The following is a 22,825-nucleotide window of genomic DNA, read 5'->3' on the forward strand; positions in this document are numbered from 1 at the left end:
GGAACCGTGGCCCAAGAGTGGGATGGGACAAGGAGCCCGACTCCCAAAAACAGGCAGGCCATCCCCAACGGAATGCGTGGCAGCAGGACCGAGCGAGGGGCCGCCAGCCGTGGGAGACAGTTCAGGAAAGTGGGGTGGAGAAGCCCTGCTTCGCCCGATGGACCAGGGATTTCCCGGCGGACGGCCTAGGGGGCGTGAAGCTGCCGGACTAGACACATCCTCCGCCCCGTGTGGGTGCTCTGAGTTCCCGCGGGCTCACTTCCCACCCTGCCACCTGCTCCGTGGGCCCAGGCTCCTCCGAGCCTCCAGTTTCTCCGCCACTCAACTGACTGTCCCCGGCACCCTCCACACACAGTTCAGGACCCAGCCCTCCGGGCTCCTCACCGACAGGCCCTCCGCTCCGCTCCGCTCATCCCCACAGGCTGCCTTCCTGCCTCGGGTAGTACTGCAAGGGATTGGGCCACAGGTCCTCGACGATGACCTGGTAGGGGACAAAAGGCCAGTTGAGCACGGGGCCCCCGGCCCGTTCCCCAGCAGCCGGGACTCCAGCATCACCGTTGCTGACCCAGGCTGCAGGGGCCTCACCTCGGCGATCCTGTCGGACCCCGGGCAGCGGGGGTCACACAACCAGTTGAAGAAGTTCAGGCTGCTGGTGTCTCGCCTGCGGCTGGCAGCTCCACGTTCATAATCCCAGAACCACTGGACTGGAGTGCACCGAGTGGCCCTATATCCTGCAGGGCGAGGAAACTTAAGGGAGGCTCTCCATGGCCTAGGACCCACGCCCGCTCTCGCCTCTCAACCTACAAGCTCTCCCGCTCCGGTGCCAAACCCCTCGCCCGCCGCGAGTCCCCCGTCCTCCTCCCTTCCCGCTCCCGGGCCCGCGTGCCCGGCGGCCCTCCGCCAGCTCCCCCGAAGCTCAAGCCCACTCCTACCGGCAATGCTAAGGTGATACTCCTTAACGATCACATCGTTCCGGAAGTAGGGGTTGCTCCCAAAGTAAAACATCAACCTGCAGCGGTACTTGGGACGACCCAGTTCCTCCACCTGCCCCGGCAGAGACAGAGGAGGGGGAGGGGGAGGGGGACGTGTCCCCTGGCTGGCCTGAGTGACTGACTGACCGCGGCTCCGAGCAACTCGGCCGCACCCCCTCGGGCTCACACCCCACTCCCAAGGCACGGCCGCCGGCCTCAGTCTCCGGGGCGAACCTCTAAATCGGTCAAGTAGCTGAGCATGTCTGGGTCCTGGTCACCTTTCACGGCTGATATCTGGGGGTGATTCAGGATCTGCCTTGGGTCAAGGAGCCTCCAGGTCCAGTGGTCCGGAAAGAGAAGCAGGGGCGACCCGGCCCTTCCCGACGCAGAGCCAGGGACCCGATGCGGCGTGTGCGGAAACAGCAGGCACTGCCTCCCTCCCAACCTCCTCAGCGCGTGCCCCGTCATCACCCGTGCTCTGCGCTGGGGCGTCGCCGGCCTTCGAGGATCAACAGGGCTGAGGCTGACGGGGCCCCGCAGGGCAAGACCAAGAGCCTGCCTGCTCTCCCTTCCTACGTCCCTCTGGCCCGTGCCCGTGGTCGGCTGTGCCAGGAGGCAGTCAGTCACCTCCTTGGCTGTCTGGATGTGCTCGGTCCCCCTCTCACGGCCCTGTTGGCTTGGCTGCTCACCTGAAGCCCGGGGCCCTTGCGGGACCTCCTGTGCCACAAGGGGGCTCTTCCGCTCACTTGCAGCATGGCTGCACACCCAGGGTCCCAAGCAAGAGCCCGGCAGCGTCAGCGAGAGAGGGTCGGAGGACCCGGCGGGAAGGAGGGGAGAGAGGGACACCCAAGTCCCGACGAAGAGACACAGAGGGTGGGCAGGGAGCAGAGAGACAGAGAGACAGGGTGGGGGACATGGAGAGGCTGAGGCAGGAAGGGAGGAACCGTGTCTGTGAGCAGCTGGGCCGGGGGCCTCGGCCTGCCCAGGAGGGCCTGGGGAGGCCGAGTGCGTAGCACCCGCTGCACCGTGTCCCGGGTCCTGGGGTCCGCTGAAGCCTGGCAGCCTGCTGACTGACTCTCAGTGGGTGCAAGCGCACACAACCCTGGGTCTGCCGTCAACTCGGGAACGGGAACAATACGGGTTTCGAAGGACAGGGAATGAAGTGGGCAGCCTCTCCATCTGCCCCAGGTACCCCCCAAACCCTTTCCTTCCGACATCTGCTCTGAGACAAGTGTGACTGGGCTTCGCTAGGAATCGAGAGAGTTGACACGGGTTCCGGGACCGCAGAGGCGTGTTGGGGTGCTGCGGCCCCAAAGCACTGGCCCGCGGCTTCTGCTCAGGGAGGACAGCACAGGTCTCAGCCCTTGCCTTTCCCCCACAACGCCCACACCCCCCCCCCACCCCCGCCCCCACCCACCTGGCCGGGGACCACCCGCTGCTGGACCCTGGCCCGCTATGCTGCGCAGTACAAGGCTGGGGCCACTGCTGGGGGGTGGGCCCACTGCTGGGGGTGTCCCTACGGCTGGAGGTGGGTGGGGCCCATGGTTGCCGGAGCCGGGCCCATCCCCGCAGCTCTCCTGCCCCTGGCTGTGGCCCTGCTCCCTGCCGCCCTGCTCCCACTCTCCTCCACAGCTGCCAAAACCCAGCCAGCAGGAGGAAGGATACGGCGTGTGCCCAGAAGCCAGGGATGGCCTGGATGATGGCCCTTCTTCGCGCCAGGTGACAGCTCCGCTTCTGATGCACCCTGCGCTTCAGCCGCATGTAGGCCCTGGTGGCTTGGGCGTCCACGGAGCGGAGCGCTTCCTGAACCACCTCCAGCGCGGCCAGTGGGGCGCCGGCTGTGTCGGCCCGCGGCACCGGCTCCGCCTGCGGCAGCTCCTTGGGCTCCTCGACCGGCGGTGCTGGCGCCACCTCCTCGTCTTCCACCGCCAGCACCTCGTCTTCCACCGCCACCACCTCCACCACCGCCATGACGTCCTCCACCAGCAGCACCAACTCCTCCCCCGCGCCGGCCTCCTCTGTGCCCTGCTGGGCCTCAGCTTCCCGCACAGCCTCTGCCACCACCCCCGCAGCCTCTGGGGCCAGAAGCGCCCCCGCGTGCCCGCAGGAGCCGGTCTCCCTGAGGGCCGCCGCCTCCTCACCGCCCCCGTCTGGGACCAAGGTGCTCCCGGATTCTGGGGCAGCCCCGCCTTCCGCGGACCTCGACTCACTCTCCATGTGGCCGCGGCCCTGAGCCCAGGCAGCTGCGGAGGGAAGGCAATGGAGGCGGGGCCGGCAGGTGCAGCTCCCGCGCCCGGGAAGGGCGGTGGGCAGCAGCCGCCTATCAGAGTGCGCCGGCCTGAAGCCCGCGTGCGCAAAGCGCCCGGCGTGGCGGTGGGGGGCGGGGGCCGCCGGCGCCGGCGCAGGGGCGGGCGTGGGGGGGCCTGGGCGGCCACGCCTGCGGCCTGGGCTGGATGGAGACTCTGAGCCCCGCGCAGAACGCTGGGAGCTCCGGGTCCAACCAGTGATAGGCCAGGGGGCGTGGCCACCACCAGCCTTTCCCTTGCGCGCGCAAGAGCCAGCCAGGGAGCCCGCCAGTGGCCGTCCTCCACTGTGGCCTGCGCGCCTCGCGACCCCAAACGTTTTCTTCAGAGACACCGCTCAGGCCTTTCCCGCGAGTGCCCTGGCATCACAGACCCACGGTCCCTTTCTCACCCGTCCGCCTGGGACCCCCCTCGGCTGGCACCAGGAATTGAAACCCAGCGGCTGAATCCAGTGCCTGCGCGCCGCCCGAAAGCCTCCCGCGCACCTCTTAGCGCAAGTGGGGGAAAGCCCTGGGGTCAGCGGCTGGTGCTCCAAGGGCGGCCGCGTCGCTGTCACCTGGATTTCCCCTTGACCTGCCCGGGGGGTGGGGGGGTGGGGGGGAAGCCGGGGCGCCCCCAAGGGGCTGGGCGCAGGGACCATCGGCCTCCCGACCCCAACCCCCGCCGCCCCACCCCTGCCCCAGCTGTCCTTAAGAGAAGGAAACTGCACACCGAGTACTTCCCCTGAAATTTCTTCGCAAGGGGGCCCAGGTGCCTGGCCACCAGGGTGCGTACAGAGCTGCTAGGCCGGCCCCAGTGAGCTCCGGGACTGGGCCCCGGCGGCATGCCAAGGGGCCAGACGCTTAGTCCAAAGAGAAACTGCCTCTTTCTCGGACCCAGCCACGGGTAAAACGCGCGCCCCGGCTACTTTGCTCTGCGCGACCCCTTTCCGTTTTCTGTCTGGCTCTCTTTTGCTCCTTGCGTCCTCTTCCGACGCCTGACTTTGATGCGGGGGCTCTCTGAGTCTTCCTTCCCACTCTGCTCCAACTTCTCCCTTAGTGTGTGTCCGTGGCTGAGTGGAGTGCCAGCCGGGGAGGGGATGGCCAAGTGAGCCTTGACGGCACATGTGCCCTTTCTCTGGTACTCACCAGGTCCTTGCCCTCCTGTGGGGTCGCTCCAGGGTGTGTGTGGGGGGGTGGGGAGGGGGTCAGCGGGCGGATAGGACGGGTGCCCCCGGAGGTGTGAGGAAGTCCCCGTGGGGGACGGCAAGGCTGCCAGCGTTGTCGCGGTTGCATCGTGGGAGGGCCTCATTGAAAAGGAATGGTGGGTTTGTCCTGGGGGAGTTTGAGCGGAAAGAAGCAGGAGGAGCTGCCTCGAGGTTACGGGCAGGGTGTTTGGTGGGCCCAAGTGTCTCTCTCGCAAACTCGCCCTGTCAGCGCACAGAGGGGCGCCTGCAGGGAGAAAGAGGCCTGTCCGTCCGAGGGGAGAAGGCAAATTTCCCGAGCCGGCCCCTGAAACAGTGCAGACGTTGGAGTTACTGGTGCAATGAATCCAAACTGACCTAGCACATGCAACCGTACCCAGAACACTCGCGGAGGGCCCTGTGGCAATACTGCACTACAAACAGCACAGCCTTGGAGATGGGGGAAGGCTGGGGTGGTGACAGGGAGAGGGGGGACGTGGGGAGACTAGGAGGAGACGCAGAGAAGCCCAGAAGGAGAAGCAGCAGCGAGGGGGAGCGAGGGGGAACGGGAAGGACGGGGAGAGGGGAGGAGAGGGACCGGGGCGGGAGGGACAGGCGCGGGCAGGGTTGGGGAGGCAGACTCGGGGACGGAGCGAGGAAGGGCGGAGGCCGGGCGGGAGGGACTGGTCGGCCCCCAGCTCAGTTCATACACTGCAAGGCCTCCAGGCCCAAAGGACACATTGCCTACGCGCAAGGGACCACCCCCGTGTGGGGAAGCCAAAGGTGGGCTGAGCACAGCTCCATCCCGTGGTGTCAACGAGGTCCGCAGTCATGTTTCCCGAAAGCATGGATCAGACAGCCGATGAGGAAGTCCGGGAGGAAGAGAGGGTGGAAACAGGCAGGCAGGGCGTACCCAGAACCCAGGCACTGCCATCGTGGACGCCAGGCGGCCCCGGTCAGTAAGGAGGCTGGCTTCACGGCCCTGGAGGAAGATGTGGGCGACAGCAGCACGGGCGGCCTTTTAAAAAGCTGGCCACGTCTACGCTGCGTGCAGGTGACTGGCCTTTGAGTCCCAAAGCCACAGAGCATTTGCAAGTGGGAGGAGTGAGGCAGATGAGTGACCTCATGACCGAGGCCGGGCCACTGAGATCCCTACCCCTCGCTGACCGGCAGTAGGTGCGGGGCTCTTCCCCTGTTCCCAAGGATGCGTCAGCGCATCCCTTACGGCCCTGGCAGCCAAGGACTCCTCGGGGCTCCCCTAGATTACTGAGGCAGCCCCATCCTCCTCTGACTCCAAGTTGAAAACCACGGGGTCCAGTTCACGGGCAGATTGTCTCAGCGATAGAAATGCATCCAAACACAAGTCGGGCCAACAGCCTGGCGCCTGTGGCAGGGCAGAGGCTCACCAGGGCCAAAGGCCATTATGCAGGCCCAGCTGTGCCTCTGTGGGCTCGGGCAGGGATGCGAGATCAGAGACGTGACGGCCCAGGCAGACCCAGACCAAGACACGCCACGCCACGCCACGCTCAGGAAGCACGACAGACACGGGCAAAGAGGGACGCGCACGATCCTCCCTGGGCCGAGACAAGCAGACGCGTACAGGAACAAGACAAGTCCGGAGCCGCCGGGGACAGAAGCACATGCTCCAGAGCCTTAGCGCCCGTGGTCTTGGCCATGCCTCGAAGCGGCACCCCCCCCGCCCCACCCCCACCCCCCCGCCCCAGAGAGTGCCGGGCAGCGGGGCAGAGTTGCCTGTGCGAGAGCACCAATCTCCCCGGAGGGCTGCCGTGTTCCCATGCAGATTTCGGGGAATTTGTCAGCTCTTTGAAGGACCTTGAGAGTGAGGCCCCTGTGGATTCGCTGTGAAGGTGTTGCCAGCCAGGGATTTGATCGTGCCCTGTCCACCACGTCCGTGGGACTGATGGGCTGGTATCGGGAGACTCTCTGCCTCAGCCTGGGACAGGGCCCGATGATTCATGGTGAGTGGCTTTGATTCAGCTTCTGAGGCAAAAGTCAGCCCTGCAGAGCCTGCGAGACAGGATACCCCGGGGCTCCAGTCTAGGTGGTAAACCGGGAGGCTAGGGCGGTTTTGTCCTTAGCCGTCCTGGCTCTCTGTGTTAGGGGTGGGGACCCTGGCCCTGACTCCCTCACGCTGCATGCACTGCTAACGTGTGGGGCTCCCTGACGTCGGGCAGGATCCGCCCTCCACGGCCTCACCCTTCTCTCCCGGCACGGCCAGGCCGGGAGAGGGGCCAGGCCAGGCTTCCACGTCAGCCCAGTGCCCAGAGCCCAGGTGGCAGATGCTTGGCAGTGGGCGACCCTGTGCCCTCCTCTCGCCTAGGCCTCACCTCCTTGGCAACAGCCTACCCAGCGCCGCAGGCGTAGAGGAATACGCTGCGGTCCCTGAAATGGCCCAGCCTGAGGACCCCTTAAGACCATGCTCTCCACGGGAGCTGTCCCGCTCCCGCGGCTCAGTGAAGTACCAGCACGTATGGCACCTGCAGCTGCCGAGCACAAGCAGGGCCTGGTGGCAGCAATGCGGGAGCGAGCCAAGGATACTCGGGCATTTCCAGACCAAGATGCCCAGAAGATCGGCCTCCCCAACGCCGCTAGAGCGGCGAGCCTGCCCTGCTGGAGTCTCGGGCACCTCCACCCGCCCCGCAAGGGGCAGGGCTGGGCCATACAGATCATCCACTCCACAGCCGGACACGGAACAGGCGTTTCACACTGCACGGTGCAAGCAAGGGACAGGAAGCATCCGTGAAGTTTGGCCGCCAATCCCGCCTTTTGGAAGGAGCCGCTGCCGCAGGAAAGGTTCTCCTACCAAATGTTGGGAGGAGGGGTGGGCCTGCTGAAGGGCAGAAAGGATCCTCTGGAACCTCACCCTCGCGGCTGCTGCCCTTGGAGCCACTCTAGCTGGGGAAACGGAGCGCCTGCCTGCTGCGCAGACGCTCACCTCTCCCCCACTGTCCTGGCCGCAGACTGGAACCTCTGCGGGCGTCCCTAGGCAGAGGCGTCTCAGCCGAGTAGACACCCGCTCGGGGGCGGAGTGACCCAGGGCCTCACGTCACCACCTCCCAGCTGAGGCTCGTAGCAGGTACTCTGCACGCCGTAGGTCTATCCACGGGCCTACGCACAAAAGGCTGAAGCTCCGAAGAGGCACGGCGCCCAACACGGTCAAAGCAGCCTGCGCGCGCTCAGCCCTTCGGCAGGGGTTCATGCTCCCTGGGGTGTTGGTGAGGACGAGGTGTGCCTTTGAGGGCATTTCCCTTTGGGGGGCATAGAGGGCAGAGGGTAGAGCGTCAGCGGGTAGGGGGCCTTGGGCGCTTGCCTGCAGACCGTGGAGAAGGGGGCATGTGAGCCTCAGGGTCCGCGTGGGACGGACCGCACACGGGTGGGTGTCCTGGGTCTGGCTTCAGCAATACCCCGCCCTCTCCTCTGTTGCCCATCTGGGGGATCCCAAGCCAAGGACCTAGGGAAGCAGGGAACTGGGGATCATGGGGCAGCGTGGGTTGCTCCGTATGAGGGTGCCTCTGGACACGTGAGTGTGTGGCGGGTGTGTGCCTGGCAGGGGGAGTGTGTGCCTGTCAGGACGTGAGAGTGACCGAATCACTGTGTGTGTGTGTGTGTGTGTGTGTGTGTGTGTGTGTGTTTGGGCGTGGGGGGGTCGCCTGGTTTTGCGGCCGAGTGTATGTGTCAGTGCATGTGAGTGGCTACAGAGTCCGTGGCAGGGGGTGGGGTGCTTCACCCGATGGTGTGCCTCTGTGTGCGTGTGTATGCGCGCGCTTGTGCTGCGAGCGCACCTTTCCCGGCACTTTATACTCCCTCCAGCCTCCTGGGCCAGAAGGAGAGTGTCGTCGTTCCTACGTTCGCCCCTCCGCCGTCCCCACTCCAACAGTCCCCCCTCGGGGCCCGGTCCCCACTCCGTCACATTGGTTCGGAGGTGCAGAGGGTGACTGTGTCAGCAAGAGCCCGGCCCCTTGCTAGACCAGTAGCGAGCACGGGCTCTGGGGTTCGACGGACTAATGAATCTGCAGTCCCACCGTGCTGTGTGCAGTGGATGTGTCTGAGGACATCCACGGGGAGCACTCCGCAGAACTGTCCCCGCCATCCACCGAACCTGGACACGGGGCGTCTTTGGCCCTGGCTCGTCCTTCCCCCCTCTCCTTGACCTCTGTCATTACCGCAGGGAAGACAGCAGCCCCGTTAGCCGGCCTTTCGCTCATCTCCTCTCCCTGCCCAGCACCACCATCCCCAGGGGAAGGACCTCCGCCCGCTGGGATGCCGTCCCAGAGCTTGTGTGACTCGGCCCTCTGGGCCAGCATACGGGCCCATCCCCTCCTCGGCATGGGGATTCCCAGGCAGAATCGTAAGCACCGACCTCATGAGCCCATGAGCTCAGGCACCCCACCTGCCCCTTGCCGCGAAGAAGAGCACGCACGCACGTACCCACGGTAACGCCCAGGACCACGGGTGACATCGGCCTTCGACATTTCAGTGTTTTTCCCTGGGGGCCTCCATCGGACCCGTGTTTCGCCCCGGCACCAGACTTCAGGTTTTCCCTGCGACGAGGACCCAGGCTGATCACGTCGCTGCCCGTGAAGCTTCTCCTGCCTCTGCTCAACGGCGATGCTCCCGCATATGCATCTCAGCAGCCTGAACCTCCGTGGGTGGGACAGATACGCAGACACAGACACACGGTCACTGGGCACACATCAGGTGGCTACGCATTCCCACACACGCTCTCCGAAACATGGCCCAAGTGTACACTCGTGCACACACACACGCAGCAGAGGCAAACTCCGGGCACCCAGAGGTGCATGAGTCCACACACAATCACACTCACATGCTATTCTAACCACGGACAGACGCGAGACACCGACGTCCTCCTGCAAATCAGGCACATGCTACACCCACCCACACCTGATCTCTGAATCAAAGGCATGGAGATGGCAAATGGGCACACACGCACGCACGCACACAGAGGCTGACACCCTGGCGTGAATGGGGCCACACAGATCCACACACTATTCTTCTAAACACAGAGGAACTGCAACACACACGTGTCCGTGCCAACACATGCACGTGCCACACCCACGCCCACGTCACCTCAGTTCCAATGGCATGGAGATCTCACACACACACGGCGCACACGCGTACATGCAAACACACCCCAGCACGCTCCATTCACACACACAGACACACACAGACACTCGTGCTCATGCAAACCCCCCGAATACACTAAAGACACACGTGTCTCTATTGAACTCCGGCCTGTACACCAGCCCCTGAATGGAGACACACTGGTGCTCTTGTCAACACACTCACACGCGCCACAGCACTCCCACAAGATGTCTGGCACAGGCATACACGTGTGGTCCCACGCCAAATAAAGATCCACACGTGTGACCAGGGTGACTCAGGTGACTCATACTCACACACACGACAGACCATATGCACGGCCTCTGGCCGACCGGCAGACACAACTGACCCCAACACACCTGAGCATGCACACTCACACACACACACACGTGCCCCGAAGGAGAGGGAAGAATGTAAGCAAAAGCCTGGTTCTGCATCCTAGGAAAAACACGCGTACACAGACACACACACACACACACACACACACCCTCATGCGAACCCACTGTACACACTACATACACACTCGTGCAGTTGGACCTGGGGTATGCACACCGTTCCTTCCATGCAGCCCCATAAGTGCTCGCAAAAACACGCACGGAACACACCCAATTCACACAGGGTCCGGCACAGGCAAACACAGGTGGCCTCACCATCAACACCGTACACGTGTGTGCCCCCAAACACTAACACACATACCCGACCACATCCACGGCCTCGAGCCCACAGGCATACACAACGGACCGTGACCCATCTGAGCACGCACACACTCACACACACACGCACACAAGCCCTGCACGGGCACCCCTGCACACATCCTAGCTCTGTCACAGAGTCATGCACCCTCAGCCCCGCAACTGGACACGGAAGTGCACATGGAAACATGCACCCACAACACTCACGGCAGCGCTCCAGCACAACGGTGCACAAAGAAGGCCCCGGAGACACACAGACAGACAGACAGACACACACACACGCACGCACACGCACACACACACAGAGTCTCCAACACAGAGGCATGCAGGGGTGGCGACACCTACAGCACAGATACACACAGAACACCACAGTAAGCCCTGGGCCGGCAAGCCCACCACACCCAACAGCAATCTGTGGGCACACAAGGATATGCACACTACACCCTCACATGCAAGGTCTCTGGCCCACAGCCATACAGGTGTAGCCCTGCAGGGTCACACACCCAGCGGTGCCTGAAAATGCGTGCACACAACATACCCACGACTCACCTCACGCTGGCCTGCGGAATTCTGCGTGCACGCGTGCGCACGTGCGCACGTGCCTGGGTGCTTCGAAGCACAGGCATACGCAACAAACACACGGTCTCTGCTCCCGGGCATGACAGCCGGCCACACCAAGACACAGTCCTGCTCATGTAAACACACACCCAAGAAACAGACACCTACACACACGGCGTCCAGCACACACACGTGCACGCTCCCCACAAACCCTCACATGCGTGCACTGAAGCCTACACACCCACGAGGCACGCACACGTGGCCACACTCAGAGGCACAAGTGTGCCCATGCCGACATGCACACGCAGCACACGAGAACACAGACGACCCCGATGTGCATGCAGCCACACGAGGCCTTGCCGCACACTCTCCCATGGGTGTGCAAACACACAGACACAAAAGCACACACTGTCTCCGGAATGCAGGCATACACACTTGCCACACACGCGCACACGAAACGCACACACGCAGCACCGAAGCACACATGCTGTCCTGCACACAGGGGAGCCAAAGAGGACGCACAAGTCCACACACGCAAGTGCGGGATCATACACACACACGGCCCGCCGCTCCGAGGAATGCTCAGGCGGCCACACGTGCTTGCACACGCACACACACACACACACATACACGCACGCGGACCCGCCCACCGCTGCTCCCTCACACACAGCACACCCACGATGTCACACAGCCCATGGCATGGAGCGCCCCTGCGTTCCCTCACACATCCGTGGGAAGTCCCCCGCGGTGGGTGGTGGTACCTGCCGGGGTGGGGGGGGGTGAGGTCCCCAGGGATCGCGAGTGACCGCCTCCTGCTTGGTCCTCCCGGGACCCTTGGTTTTGGCGCGGGACGTGACGTGACCAGAAGCATGCATGACGTCGCATCTCAGCAATGCAGGGCACACTTCCAGGAGCAGAGCAACTTGGGAAAGCTCTCCAAGCGATGGGAATAGGATGGCACTTAAGCGTTGGGGCCACGAGGGCCCCTCTTGGGAGGACCTTGCCCCTCCTGTGTGCCCTGCTCTGAAGAACAAGACTTCACCGAGAGAGCTCTGCCTCTTCCCATCCTCTGCCAGGTCCCGCCTAGGGAGGGGGGGTTTCTCTCCGCACGCCAAGCCCTGCCGGGCCCTGCCCCCATGCTCTACATCACCCCCACCCATGGGATCCAACAGGATCGGGGCTGGAGGATCCCAAGAGGCTGATTTCCTCGTGGCCATCTCCTGTGCCCCCGATACCAACCGACACATGGGCACAAAGTGCTCTGGAACTTGTTTATGGCCCTTCCCCCTGTCCCTGCAGCTATGGGCAGGATGCTCTCTAGAGCTGCCCTGCTGAACCTTTTCCCGGTCTCTATCGCGTGCAGGCAGAGCACCCCGTAGGCGCCATGTCTCTCAACGGGGGAGGCCTCATCAAATACTTCTGGGTGGTCAAACGGGGATGCTCTGTGGTGTCCACGTCCACCCATCTGCCATGCTCCGACACATAGACACACGCATCTCTCTCACACTAACACACACGGAGAAACAGGAGAAACCACACAAAAGTCTTAGCCCTTTGTGAAAATGGATGATGCCACTGATTGCCAAGGTGACGTTGAGAGCAGGCCTTGTCCTTGGGAGACGCCTGTTCCTCCTCCGCGAGGGCGCCACGACCTTCCTGCAGACGGCCTAGGACCTTTTCCGAGGACGTCCGTATGGCTGTGGGAGGACAGGCGGTGCTCAGGAACGTGGAGGGCAGTCAGGGAACCGTGGCCCAAGAGTGGGATGGGACAAGGAGCCCGACTCCCAAAAACAGGCAGGCCATCCCCAACGGAATGCGTGGCAGCAGGACCGAGCGAGGGGCCGCCAGCCGTGGGAGACAGTTCAGGAAAGTGGGGTGGAGAAGCCCTGCTTCGCCCGATGGACCAGGGATTTCCCGGCGGACGGCCTAGGGGGCGTGAAGCTGCCGGACTAGACACATCCTCCGCCCCGTGTGGGTGCTCTGAGTTCCCGCGGGCTCACTTCCCACCCTGCCACCTGCTCCGTGGGCCCAGGCTCCTCCGAGCCTCCAGTTTCTCCGCCACTCAACTGACTGTCCCCGGCACCCTCCACACACAGTTCAGGACCCAGCCCTCGGGGCTCCTCACCGACAGGCCCTCCGCTCCGCTCCGCTCATCCCCACAGGCTGCCTTCCTGCCTCGGGTAGTACTGCAAGGGATTGGGCCACAGGTCCTCGACGATGACCTGGTAGGGGACAAAAGGCCAGTTGAGCACGGGGCCCCCGGCCCGTTCCCCAGCAGCCGGGACTCCAGCATCACCGTTGCTGACCCAGGCTGCAGGGGCCTCACCTCGGCGATCCTGTCGGACCCCGGGCAGCGGGGGTCACACAACCAGTTGAAGAAGTTCAGGCTGCTGGTGTCTCGCCTGCGGCTGGCAGCTCCACGTTCATAATCCCAGAACCACTGGACTGGAGTGCACCGAGTGGCCCTATATCCTGCAGGGCGAGGAAACTTAAGGGAGGCTCTCCATGGCCTAGGACCCACGCCCGCTCTCGCCTCTCAACCTACAAGCTCTCCCGCTCCGGTGCCAAACCCCTCGCCCGCCGCGAGTCCCCCGTCCTCCTCCCTTCCCGCTCCCGGGCCCGCGTGCCCGGCGGCCCTCCGCCAGCTCCCCCGAAGCTCAAGCCCACTCCTACCGGCAATGCTAAGGTGATACTCCTTAACGATCACATCGTTCCGGAAGTAGGGGTTGCTCCCAAAGTAAAACATCAACCTGCAGCGGTACTTGGGACGACCCAGTTCCTCCACCTGCCCCGGCAGAGACAGAGGAGGGGGAGGGGGAGGGGGACGTGTCCCCTGGCTGGCCTGAGTGACTGACTGACCGCGGCTCCGAGCAACTCGGCCGCACCCCCTCGGGCTCACACCCCACTCCCAAGGCACGGCCGCCGGCCTCAGTCTCCGGGGCGAACCTCTAAATCGGTCAAGTAGCTGAGCATGTCTGGGTCCTGGTCACCTTTCACGGCTGATATCTGGGGGTGATTCAGGATCTGCCTTGGGTCAAGGAGCCTCCAGGTCCAGTGGTCCGGAAAGAGAAGCAGGGGCGACCCGGCCCTTCCCGACGCAGAGCCAGGGACCCGATGCGGCGTGTGCGGAAACAGCAGGCACTGCCTCCCTCCCAACCTCCTCAGCGCGTGCCCCGTCATCACCCGTGCTCTGCGCTGGGGCGTCGCCGGCCTTCGAGGATCAACAGGGCTGAGGCTGACGGGGCCCCGCAGGGCAAGACCAAGAGCCTGCCTGCTCTCCCTTCCTACGTCCCTCTGGCCCGTGCCCGTGGTCGGCTGTGCCAGGAGGCAGTCAGTCACCTCCTTGGCTGTCTGGATGTGCTCGGTCCCCCTCTCACGGCCCTGTTGGCTTGGCTGCTCACCTGAAGCCCGGGGCCCTTGCGGGACCTCCTGTGCCACAAGGGGGCTCTTCCGCTCACTTGCAGCATGGCTGCACACCCAGGGTCCCAAGCAAGAGCCCGGCAGCGTCAGCGAGAGAGGGTCGGAGGACCCGGCGGGAAGGAGGGGAGAGAGGGACACCCAAGTCCCGACGAAGAGACACAGAGGGTGGGCAGGGAGCAGAGAGACAGAGAGACAGGGTGGGGGACATGGAGAGGCTGAGGCAGGAAGGGAGGAACCGTGTCTGTGAGCAGCTGGGCCGGGGGCCTCGGCCTGCCCAGGAGGGCCTGGGGAGGCCGAGTGCGTAGCACCCGCTGCACCGTGTCCCGGGTCCTGGGGTCGGCTGAAGCCTGGCAGCCTGCTGACTGACTCTCAGTGGGTGCAAGCGCACACAACCCTGGGTCTGCCGTCAACTCGGGAACGGGAACAATACGGGTTTCGAAGGACAGGGAATGAAGTGGGCAGCCTCTCCATCTGCCCCAGGTACCCCCCAAACCCTTTCCTTCCGACATCTGCTCTGAGACAAGTGTGACTGGGCTTCGCTAGGAATCGAGAGAGTTGACACGGGTTCCGGGACCGCAGAGGCGTGTTGGGGTGCTGCGGCCCCAAAGCACTGGCCCGCGGCTTCTGCTCAGGGAGGACAGCACAGGTCTCAGCCCTTGCCTTTCCCCCACAACGCCCACACCCCCCCCCACCCCCGCCCCCACCCACCTGGCCGGGGACCACCCGCTGCTGGACCCTGGCCCGCTATGCTGCGCAGTACAAGGCTGGGGCCACTGCTGGGGGGTGGGCCCACTGCTGGGGGTGTCCCTACGGCTGGACGTGGGTGGGGCCCATGGTTGCCGGAGCCGGGCCCATCCCCGCAGCTCTCCTGCCCCTGGCTGTGGCCCTGCTCCCTGCCGCCCTGCTCCCACTCTCCTCCACAGCTGCCAAAACCCAGCCAGCAGGAGGAAGGATACGGCGTGTGCCCAGAAGCCAGGGATGGCCTGGATGATGGCCCTTCTTCGCGCCAGGTGACAGCTCCGCTTCTGATGCACCCTGCGCTTCAGCCGCATGTAGGCCCTGGTGGCTTGGGCGTCCACGGAGCGGAGCGCTTCCTGAACCACCTCCAGCGCGGCCAGTGGGGCGCCGGCTGTGTCGGCCCGCGGCACCGGCTCCGCCTGCGGCAGCTCCTTGGGCTCCTCGACCGGCGGTGCTGGCGCCACCTCCTCGTCTTCCACCGCCAGCACCTCGTCTTCCACCGCCACCACCTCCACCACCGCCATGACGTCCTCCACCAGCAGCACCAACTCCTCCCCCGCGCCGGCCTCCTCTGTGCCCTGCTGGGCCTCAGCTTCCCGCACAGCCTCTGCCACCACCCCCGCAGCCTCTGGGGCCAGAAGCGCCCCCGCGTGCCCGCAGGAGCCGGTCTCCCTGAGGGCCGCCGCCTCCTCACCGCCCCCGTCTGGGACCAAGGTGCTCCCGGATTCTGGGGCAGCCCCGCCTTCCGCGGACCTCGACTCACTCTCCATGTGGCCGCGGCCCTGAGCCCAGGCAGCTGCGGAGGGAAGGCAATGGAGGCGGGGCCGGCAGGTGCAGCTCCCGCGCCCGGGAAGGGCGGTGGGCAGCAGCCGCCTATCAGAGTGCGCCGGCCTGAAGCCCGCGAGCGCAAAGCGCCCGGCGTGGCGGTGGGGGGCGGGGGCCGCCGGCGCCGGCGCAGGGGCGGGCGTGGGGGGGCCTGGGCGGCCACGCCTGCGGCCTGGGCTGGATGGAGACTCTGAGCCCCGCGCAGAACGCTGGGAGCTCCGGGTCCAACCAGTGATAGGCCAGGGGGCGTGGCCACCACCAGCCTTTCCCTTGCGCGCGCAAGAGCCAGCCAGGGAGCCCGCCAGTGGCCGTCCTCCACTGTGGCCTGCGCGCCTCGCGACCCCAAACGTTTTCTTCAGAGACACCGCTCAGGCCTTTCCCGCGAGTGCCCTGGCATCACAGACCCACGGTCCCTTTCTCACCCGTCCGCCTGGGACCCCCTCGGCTGGCACCAGGAATTGAAACCCAGCGGCTGAATCCAGTGCCTGCGCGCCGCCCGAAAGCCTCCCGCGCACCTCTTAGCGCAAGTGGGGGAAAGCCCTGGGGTCAGCGGCTGGTGCTCCAAGGGCGGCCGCGTCGCTGTCACCTGGATTTCCCCTTGACCTGCCCGGGGGTGGGGGGGTGGGGGGGAAGCCGGGGCGCCCCCAAGGGGCTGGGCGCAGGGACCATCGGCCTCCCGACCCCAACCCCCGCCGCCCCACCCCTGCCCCAGCTGTCCTTAAGAGAAGGAAACTGCACACCGAGTACTTCCCCTGAAATTTCTTCGCAAGGGGGCCCAGGTGCCTGGCCACCAGGGTGCGTACAGAGCTGCTAGGCCGGCCCCAGTGAGCTCCGGGACTGGGCCCCGGCGGCATGCCAAGGGGCCAGACGCTTAGTCCAAAGAGAAACTGCCTCTTTCTCGGACCCAGCCACGGGTAAAACGCGCGCCCCGGCTACTTTGCTCTGCGCGACCCCTTTCCGTTTTCTGTCTGGCTCTCTTTTGCTCCTTGCGTCCTCTTCCGACGCCTGACTTTGATGCGGGGGCTCTCTGAGTCTTCCTTCCCACTCTGCTCCAACTTCTCCCTTAGTGTGTGTCCGTGGCTGAGTGGAGTGCCAGCCGGGGAGGGGATGGCCAAGTGAGCCTTGACGGCACATGTGCCCTTTCTCTGGTACTCACCAGGTCCTTGCCCTCCTGTGGGGTCGCTCCAGGGTGTGTGTGGGGGGGTGGGGAGGGGGTCAGCGGGCGGATAGGACGGGTGCCCCCGGAGGTGTGAGGAAGTCCCCGTGGGGGACGGCAAGGCTGCCAGCGTTGTCGCGGTTGCATCGTGGGAGGGCCTCATTGAAAAGGAATGGTGGGTTTGTCCTGGGGGAGTTTGAGCGGAAAGAAGCAGGAGGAGCTGCCTCGAGGTTACGGGCAGGGTGTTTGGTGGGCCCAAGTGTCTCTCTCGCAAACTCGCCCTGTCAGCGCACAGAGGGGCGCCTGCAGGGAGAAAGAGGCCTGTCCGTCCGAGGGGAGAAGGCAAATTTCCCGAGCCGGCCCCTGAAACAGTGCAGACGTTGGAGTTACTGGTGCAATGAATCCAAACTGACCTAGCACATGCAACCGTACCCAGAACACTCGCGGAGGGCCCTGTGGCAATACTGCACTACAAACAGCACAGCCTTGGAGATGGGGGAAGGCTGGGGTGGTGACAGGGAGAGGGGGGACGTGGGGAGACTAGGAGGAGACGCAGAGAAGCCCAGAAGGAGAAGCAGCAGCGAGGGGGAGCGAGGGGGAACGGGAAGGACGGGGAGAGGGGAGGAGAGGGACCGGGGCGGGAGGGACAGGCGCGGGCAGGGTTGGGGAGGCAGACTCGGGGACGGAGCGAGGAAGGGCGGAGGCCGGGCGGGAGGGACTGGTCGGCCCCCAGCTCAGTTCATACACTGCAAGGCCTCCAGGCCCAAAGGACACATTGCCTACGCGCAAGGGACCACCCCCGTGTGGGGAAGCCAAAGGTGGGCTGAGCACAGCTCCATCCCGTGGTGTCAACGAGGTCCGCAGTCATGTTTCCCGAAAGCATGGATCAGACAGCCGATGAGGAAGTCCGGGAGGAAGAGAGGGTGGAAACAGGCAGGCAGGGCGTACCCAGAACCCAGGCACTGCCATCGTGGACGCCAGGCGGCCCCGGTCAGTAAGGAGGCTGGCTTCACGGCCCTGGAGGAAGATGTGGGCGACAGCAGCACGGGCGGCCTTTTAAAAAGCTGGCCACGTCTACGCTGCGTGCAGGTGACTGGCCTTTGAGTCCCAAAGCCACAGAGCATTTGCAAGTGGGAGGAGTGAGGCAGATGAGTGACCTCATGACCGAGGCCGGGCCACTGAGATCCCTACCCCTCGCTGACCGGCAGTAGGTGCGGGGCTCTTCCCCTGTTCCCAAGGATGCGTCAGCGCATCCCTTACGGCCCTGGCAGCCAAGGACTCCTCGGGGCTCCCCTAGATTACTGAGGCAGCCCCATCCTCCTCTGACTCCAAGTTGAAAACCACGGGGTCCAGTTCACGGGCAGATTGTCTCAGCGATAGAAATGCATCCAAACACAAGTCGGGCCAACAGCCTGGCGCCTGTGGCAGGGCAGAGGCTCACCAGGGCCAAAGGCCATTATGCAGGCCCAGCTGTGCCTCTGTGGGCTCGGGCAGGGATGCGAGATCAGAGACGTGACGGCCCAGGCAGACCCAGACCAAGACACGCCACGCCACGCCACGCTCAGGAAGCACGACAGACACGGGCAAAGAGGGACGCGCACGATCCTCCCTGGGCCGAGACAAGCAGACGCGTACAGGAACAAGACAAGTCCGGAGCCGCCGGGGACAGAAGCACATGCTCCAGAGCCTTAGCGCCCGTGGTCTTGGCCATGCCTCGAAGCGGCACCCCCCCCGCCCCCCCCCCCCACCCCCCGCCCCAGAGAGTGCCGGGCAGCGGGGCAGAGTTGCCTGTGCGAGAGCACCAATCTCCCCGGAGGGCTGCCGTGTTCCCATGCAGATTTCGGGGAATTTGTCAGCTCTTTGAAGGACCTTGAGAGTGAGGCCCCTGTGGATTCGCTGTGAAGGTGTTGCCAGCCAGGGATTTGATCGTGCCCTGTCCACCACGTCCGTGGGACTGATGGGCTGGTATCGGGAGACTCTCTGCCTCAGCCTGGGACAGGGCCCGATGATTCATGGTGAGTGGCTTTGATTCAGCTTCTGAGGCAAAAGTCAGCCCTGCAGAGCCTGCGAGACAGGATACCCCGGGGCTCCAGTCTAGGTGGTAAACCGGGAGGCTAGGGCGGTTTTGTCCTTAGCCGTCCTGGCTCTCTGTGTTAGGGGTGGGGACCCTGGCCCTGACTCCCTCACGCTGCATGCACTGCTAACGTGTGGGGCTCCCTGACGTCGGGCAGGATCCGCCCTCCACGGCCTCACCCTTCTCTCCCGGCACGGCCAGGCCGGGAGAGGGGCCAGGCCAGGCTTCCACGTCAGCCCAGTGCCCAGAGCCCAGGTGGCAGATGCTTGGCAGTGGGCGACCCTGTGCCCTCCTCTCGCCTAGGCCTCACCTCCTTGGCAACAGCCTACCCAGCGCCGCAGGCGTAGAGGAATACGCTGCGGTCCCTGAAATGGCCCAGCCTGAGGACCCCTTAAGACCATGCTCTCCACGGGAGCTGTCCCGCTCCCGCGGCTCAGTGAAGTACCAGCACGTATGGCACCTGCAGCTGCCGAGCACAAGCAGGGCCTGGTGGCAGCAATGCGGGAGCGAGCCAAGGATACTCGGGCATTTCCAGACCAAGATGCCCAGAAGATCGGCCTCCCCAACGCCGCTAGAGCGGCGAGCCTGCCCTGCTGGAGTCTCGGGCACCTCCACCCGCCCCGCAAGGGGCAGGGCTGGGCCATACAGATCATCCACTCCACAGCCGGACACGGAACAGGCGTTTCACACTGCACGGTGCAAGCAAGGGACAGGAAGCATCCGTGAAGTTTGGCCGCCAATCCCGCCTTTTGGAAGGAGCCGCTGCCGCAGGAAAGGTTCTCCTACCAAATGTTGGGAGGAGGGGTGGGCCTGCTGAAGGGCAGAAAGGATCCTCTGGAACCTCACCCTCGCGGCTGCTGCCCTTGGAGCCACTCTAGCTGGGGAAACGGAGCGCCTGCCTGCTGCGCAGACGCTCACCTCTCCCCCACTGTCCTGGCCGCAGACTGGAACCTCTGCGGGCGTCCCTAGGCAGAGGCGTCTCAGCCGAGTAGACACCCGCTCGGGGGCGGAGTGACCCAGGGCCTCACGTCACCACCTCCCAGCTGAGGCTCGTAGCAGGTACTCTGCACGCCGTAGGTCTATCCACGGGCCTACGCACAAAAGGCTGAAGCTCCGAAGAGGCACGGCGCCCAACACGGTCAAAGCAGCCTGCGCGCGCTCAGCCCTTCGGCAGGGGTTCATGCTCCCTGGGGTGTTGGTGAGGACGAGGTGTGCCTTTGAGGGCATTTCCCTTTGGGGGGCATAGAGGGCAGAGGGTAGAGCGTCAGCGGGTAGGGGGCCTTGGGCGCTTGCCTGCAGACCGTGGAGAAGGGGGCATGTGAGCCTCAGGGTCCGCGTGGGACGGACCGCACACGGGTGGGTGTCCTGGGTCTGGCTTCAGCAATACCCCGCCCTCTCCTCTGTTGCCCATCTGGGGGATCCCAAGCCAAGGACCTAGGGAAGCAGGGAACTGGGGATCATGGGGCAGCGTGGGTTGCTCCGTATGAGGGTGCCTCTGGACACGTGAGTGTGTGGCGGGTGTGTGCCTGGCAGGGGGAGTGTGTGCCTGTCAGGACGTGAGAGTGACCGAATCACTGTGTGTGTGTGTGTGTGTGTGTGTGTGTGTGTTTGGGCGTGGGGGGGTCGCCTGGTTTTGCGGCCGAGTGTATGTGTCAGTGCATGTGAGTGGCTACAGAGTCCGTGGCAGGGGGTGGGGTGCTTCACCCGATGGTGTGCCTCTGTGTGCGTGTGTATGCGCGCGCTTGTGCTGCGAGCGCACCTTTCCCGGCACTTTATACTCCCTCCAGCCTCCTGGGCCAGAAGGAGAGTGTCGTCGTTCCTACGTTCGCCCCTCCGCCGTCCCCACTCCAACAGTCCCCCCTCGGGGCCCGGTCCCCACTCCGTCACATTGGTTCGGAGGTGCAGAGGGTGACTGTGTCAGCAAGAGCCCGGCCCCTTGCTAGACCAGTAGCGAGCACGGGCTCTGGGGTTCGACGGACTAATGAATCTGCAGTCCCACCGTGCTGTGTGCAGTGGATGTGTCTGAGGACATCCACGGGGAGCACTCCGCAGAACTGTCCCCGCCATCCACCGAACCTGGACACGGGGCGTCTTTGGCCCTGGCTCGTCCTTCCCCCCTCTCCTTGACCTCTGTCATTACCGCAGGGAAGACAGCAGCCCCGTTAGCCGGCCTTTCGCTCATCTCCTCTCCCTGCCCAGCACCACCATCCCCAGGGGAAGGACCTCCGCCCGCTGGGATGCCGTCCCAGAGCTTGTGTGACTCGGCCCTCTGGGCCAGCATACGGGCCCATCCCCTCCTCGGCATGGGGATTCCCAGGCAGAATCGTAAGCACCGACCTCATGAGCCCATGAGCTCAGGCACCCCACCTGCCCCTTGCCGCGAAGAAGAGCACGCACGCACGTACCCACGGTAACGCCCAGGACCACGGGTGACATCGGCCTTCGACATTTCAGTGTTTTTCCCTGGGGGCCTCCATCGGACCCGTGTTTCGCCCCGGCACCAGACTTCAGGTTTTCCCTGCGACGAGGACCCAGGCTGATCACGTCGCTGCCCGTGAAGCTTCTCCTGCCTCTGCTCAACGGCGATGCTCCCGCATATGCATCTCAGCAGCCTGAACCTCCGTGGGTGGGACAGATACGCAGACACAGACACACGGTCACTGGGCACACATCAGGTGGCTACGCATTCCCACACACGCTCTCCGAAACAAAGGCATGGACATGGCCCAAGTGTACACTCGTGCACACACACACGCAGCAGAGGCAAACTCCGGGCACCCAGAGGTGCATGAGTCCACACACAATCACACTCACATGCTATTCTAACCACGGACAGACGCGAGACACCGACGTCCTCCTGCAAATCAGGCACATGCTACACCCACCCACACCTGATCTCTGAATCAAAGGCATGGAGATGGCAAATGGGCACACACGCACGCACGCACACAGAGGCTGACACCCTGGCGTGAATGGGGCCACACAGATCCACACACTATTCTTCTAAACACAGAGGAACTGCAACACACACGTGTCCGTGCCAACACATGCACGTGCCACACCCACGCCCACGTCACCTCAGTTCCAATGGCATGGAGATCTCACACACACACGGCGCACACGCGTACATGCAAACACACCCCAGCACGCTCCATTCACACACACAGACACACACAGACACTCGTGCTCATGCAAACCCCCCGAATACACTAAAGACACACGTGTCTCTATTGAACTCCGGCCTGTACACCAGCCCCTGAATGGAGACACACTGGTGCTCTTGTCAACACACTCACACGCGCCACAGCACTCCCACAAGATGTCTGGCACAGGCATACACGTGTGGTCCCACGCCAAATAAAGATCCACACGTGTGACCAGGGTGACTCAGGTGACTCATACTCACACACACGACAGACCATATGCACGGCCTCTGGCCGACCGGCAGACACAACTGACCCCAACACACCTGAGCATGCACACTCACACACACACACACGTGCCCCGAAGGAGAGGGAAGAATGTAAGCAAAAGCCTGGTTCTGCATCCTAGGAAAAACACGCGTACACAGACACACACACACACACACACACACACACACACCCTCATGCGAACCCACTGTACACACTACATACACACTCGTGCAGTTGGACCTGGGGTATGCACACCGTTCCTTCCATGCAGCCCCATAAGTGCTCGCAAAAACACGCACGGAACACACCCAATTCACACAGGGTCCGGCACAGGCAAACACAGGTGGCCTCACCATCAACACCGTACACGT

At 64.2% G+C, this 22,825-nt stretch overlaps 2 protein-coding genes across 2 annotated transcripts; both read right to left on the reverse strand.

Annotated features, from left to right (window-relative positions):
- Positions 1-409: 409 nt before the first annotated feature.
- Positions 410-4,099, reverse strand: LOC123935940 (testis-specific Y-encoded protein 1-like). The gene is made up of 6 exons (XM_045996789.1): positions 3,986-4,099; positions 2,637-3,452; positions 1,206-1,283; positions 933-1,044; positions 586-731; positions 410-481 (listed from the first exon to the last, which is right to left on the reverse strand). Exons 1-6 carry the CDS (start codon positions 4,097-4,099, stop codon positions 410-412), a joined length of 1,338 nt encoding a protein of 445 aa, XP_045852745.1.
- An 8,879-nt stretch (positions 4,100-12,978) lies between these two features.
- Positions 12,979-16,665, reverse strand: LOC123935941 (testis-specific Y-encoded protein 1-like). The gene is made up of 6 exons (XM_045996790.1): positions 16,552-16,665; positions 15,205-16,020; positions 13,775-13,852; positions 13,502-13,613; positions 13,155-13,300; positions 12,979-13,050 (listed from the first exon to the last, which is right to left on the reverse strand). Exons 1-6 carry the CDS (start codon positions 16,663-16,665, stop codon positions 12,979-12,981), a joined length of 1,338 nt encoding a protein of 445 aa, XP_045852746.1.
- Positions 16,666-22,825: the final 6,160 nt, after the last annotated feature.

The sequence above is a fragment of the Meles meles genome, chromosome Y, assembly GCF_922984935.1.
Source record: "Meles meles chromosome Y, mMelMel3.1 paternal haplotype, whole genome shotgun sequence".
NCBI classification, from domain to species: Eukaryota; Metazoa; Chordata; class Mammalia; order Carnivora; family Mustelidae; genus Meles; species Meles meles.

Excerpts from the sequence above, each read along its gene's own strand:
- LOC123935940 (XM_045996789.1), bottom strand. The coding sequence starts at position 4,099 with ATGCCGCCGGGGCCCAGTCCCGGAGCTCACTGGGGCCGGCCTAGCAGC. Across the intron at positions 3,453-3,985 it reads AATTTCAGGGGAAGTACTCG|CGTTCTGCGCGGGGCTCAGA; the intron begins GTGTGCAGTTTC and ends CGGAGCTCCCAG. Across the intron at positions 732-932 it reads GTATCACCTTAGCATTGCCG|GATATAGGGCCACTCGGTGC; the intron begins GTAGGAGTGGGC and ends CTCGCCCTGCAG.
- LOC123935941 (XM_045996790.1), bottom strand. The coding sequence starts at position 16,665 with ATGCCGCCGGGGCCCAGTCCCGGAGCTCACTGGGGCCGGCCTAGCAGC. Across the intron at positions 13,853-15,204 it reads CTGGCTTCTGGGCACACGCC|ATCCTGAATCACCCCCAGAT; the intron begins GTATCCTTCCTC and ends GACCCAAGGCAG. Across the intron at positions 13,301-13,501 it reads GTATCACCTTAGCATTGCCG|GATATAGGGCCACTCGGTGC; the intron begins GTAGGAGTGGGC and ends CTCGCCCTGCAG.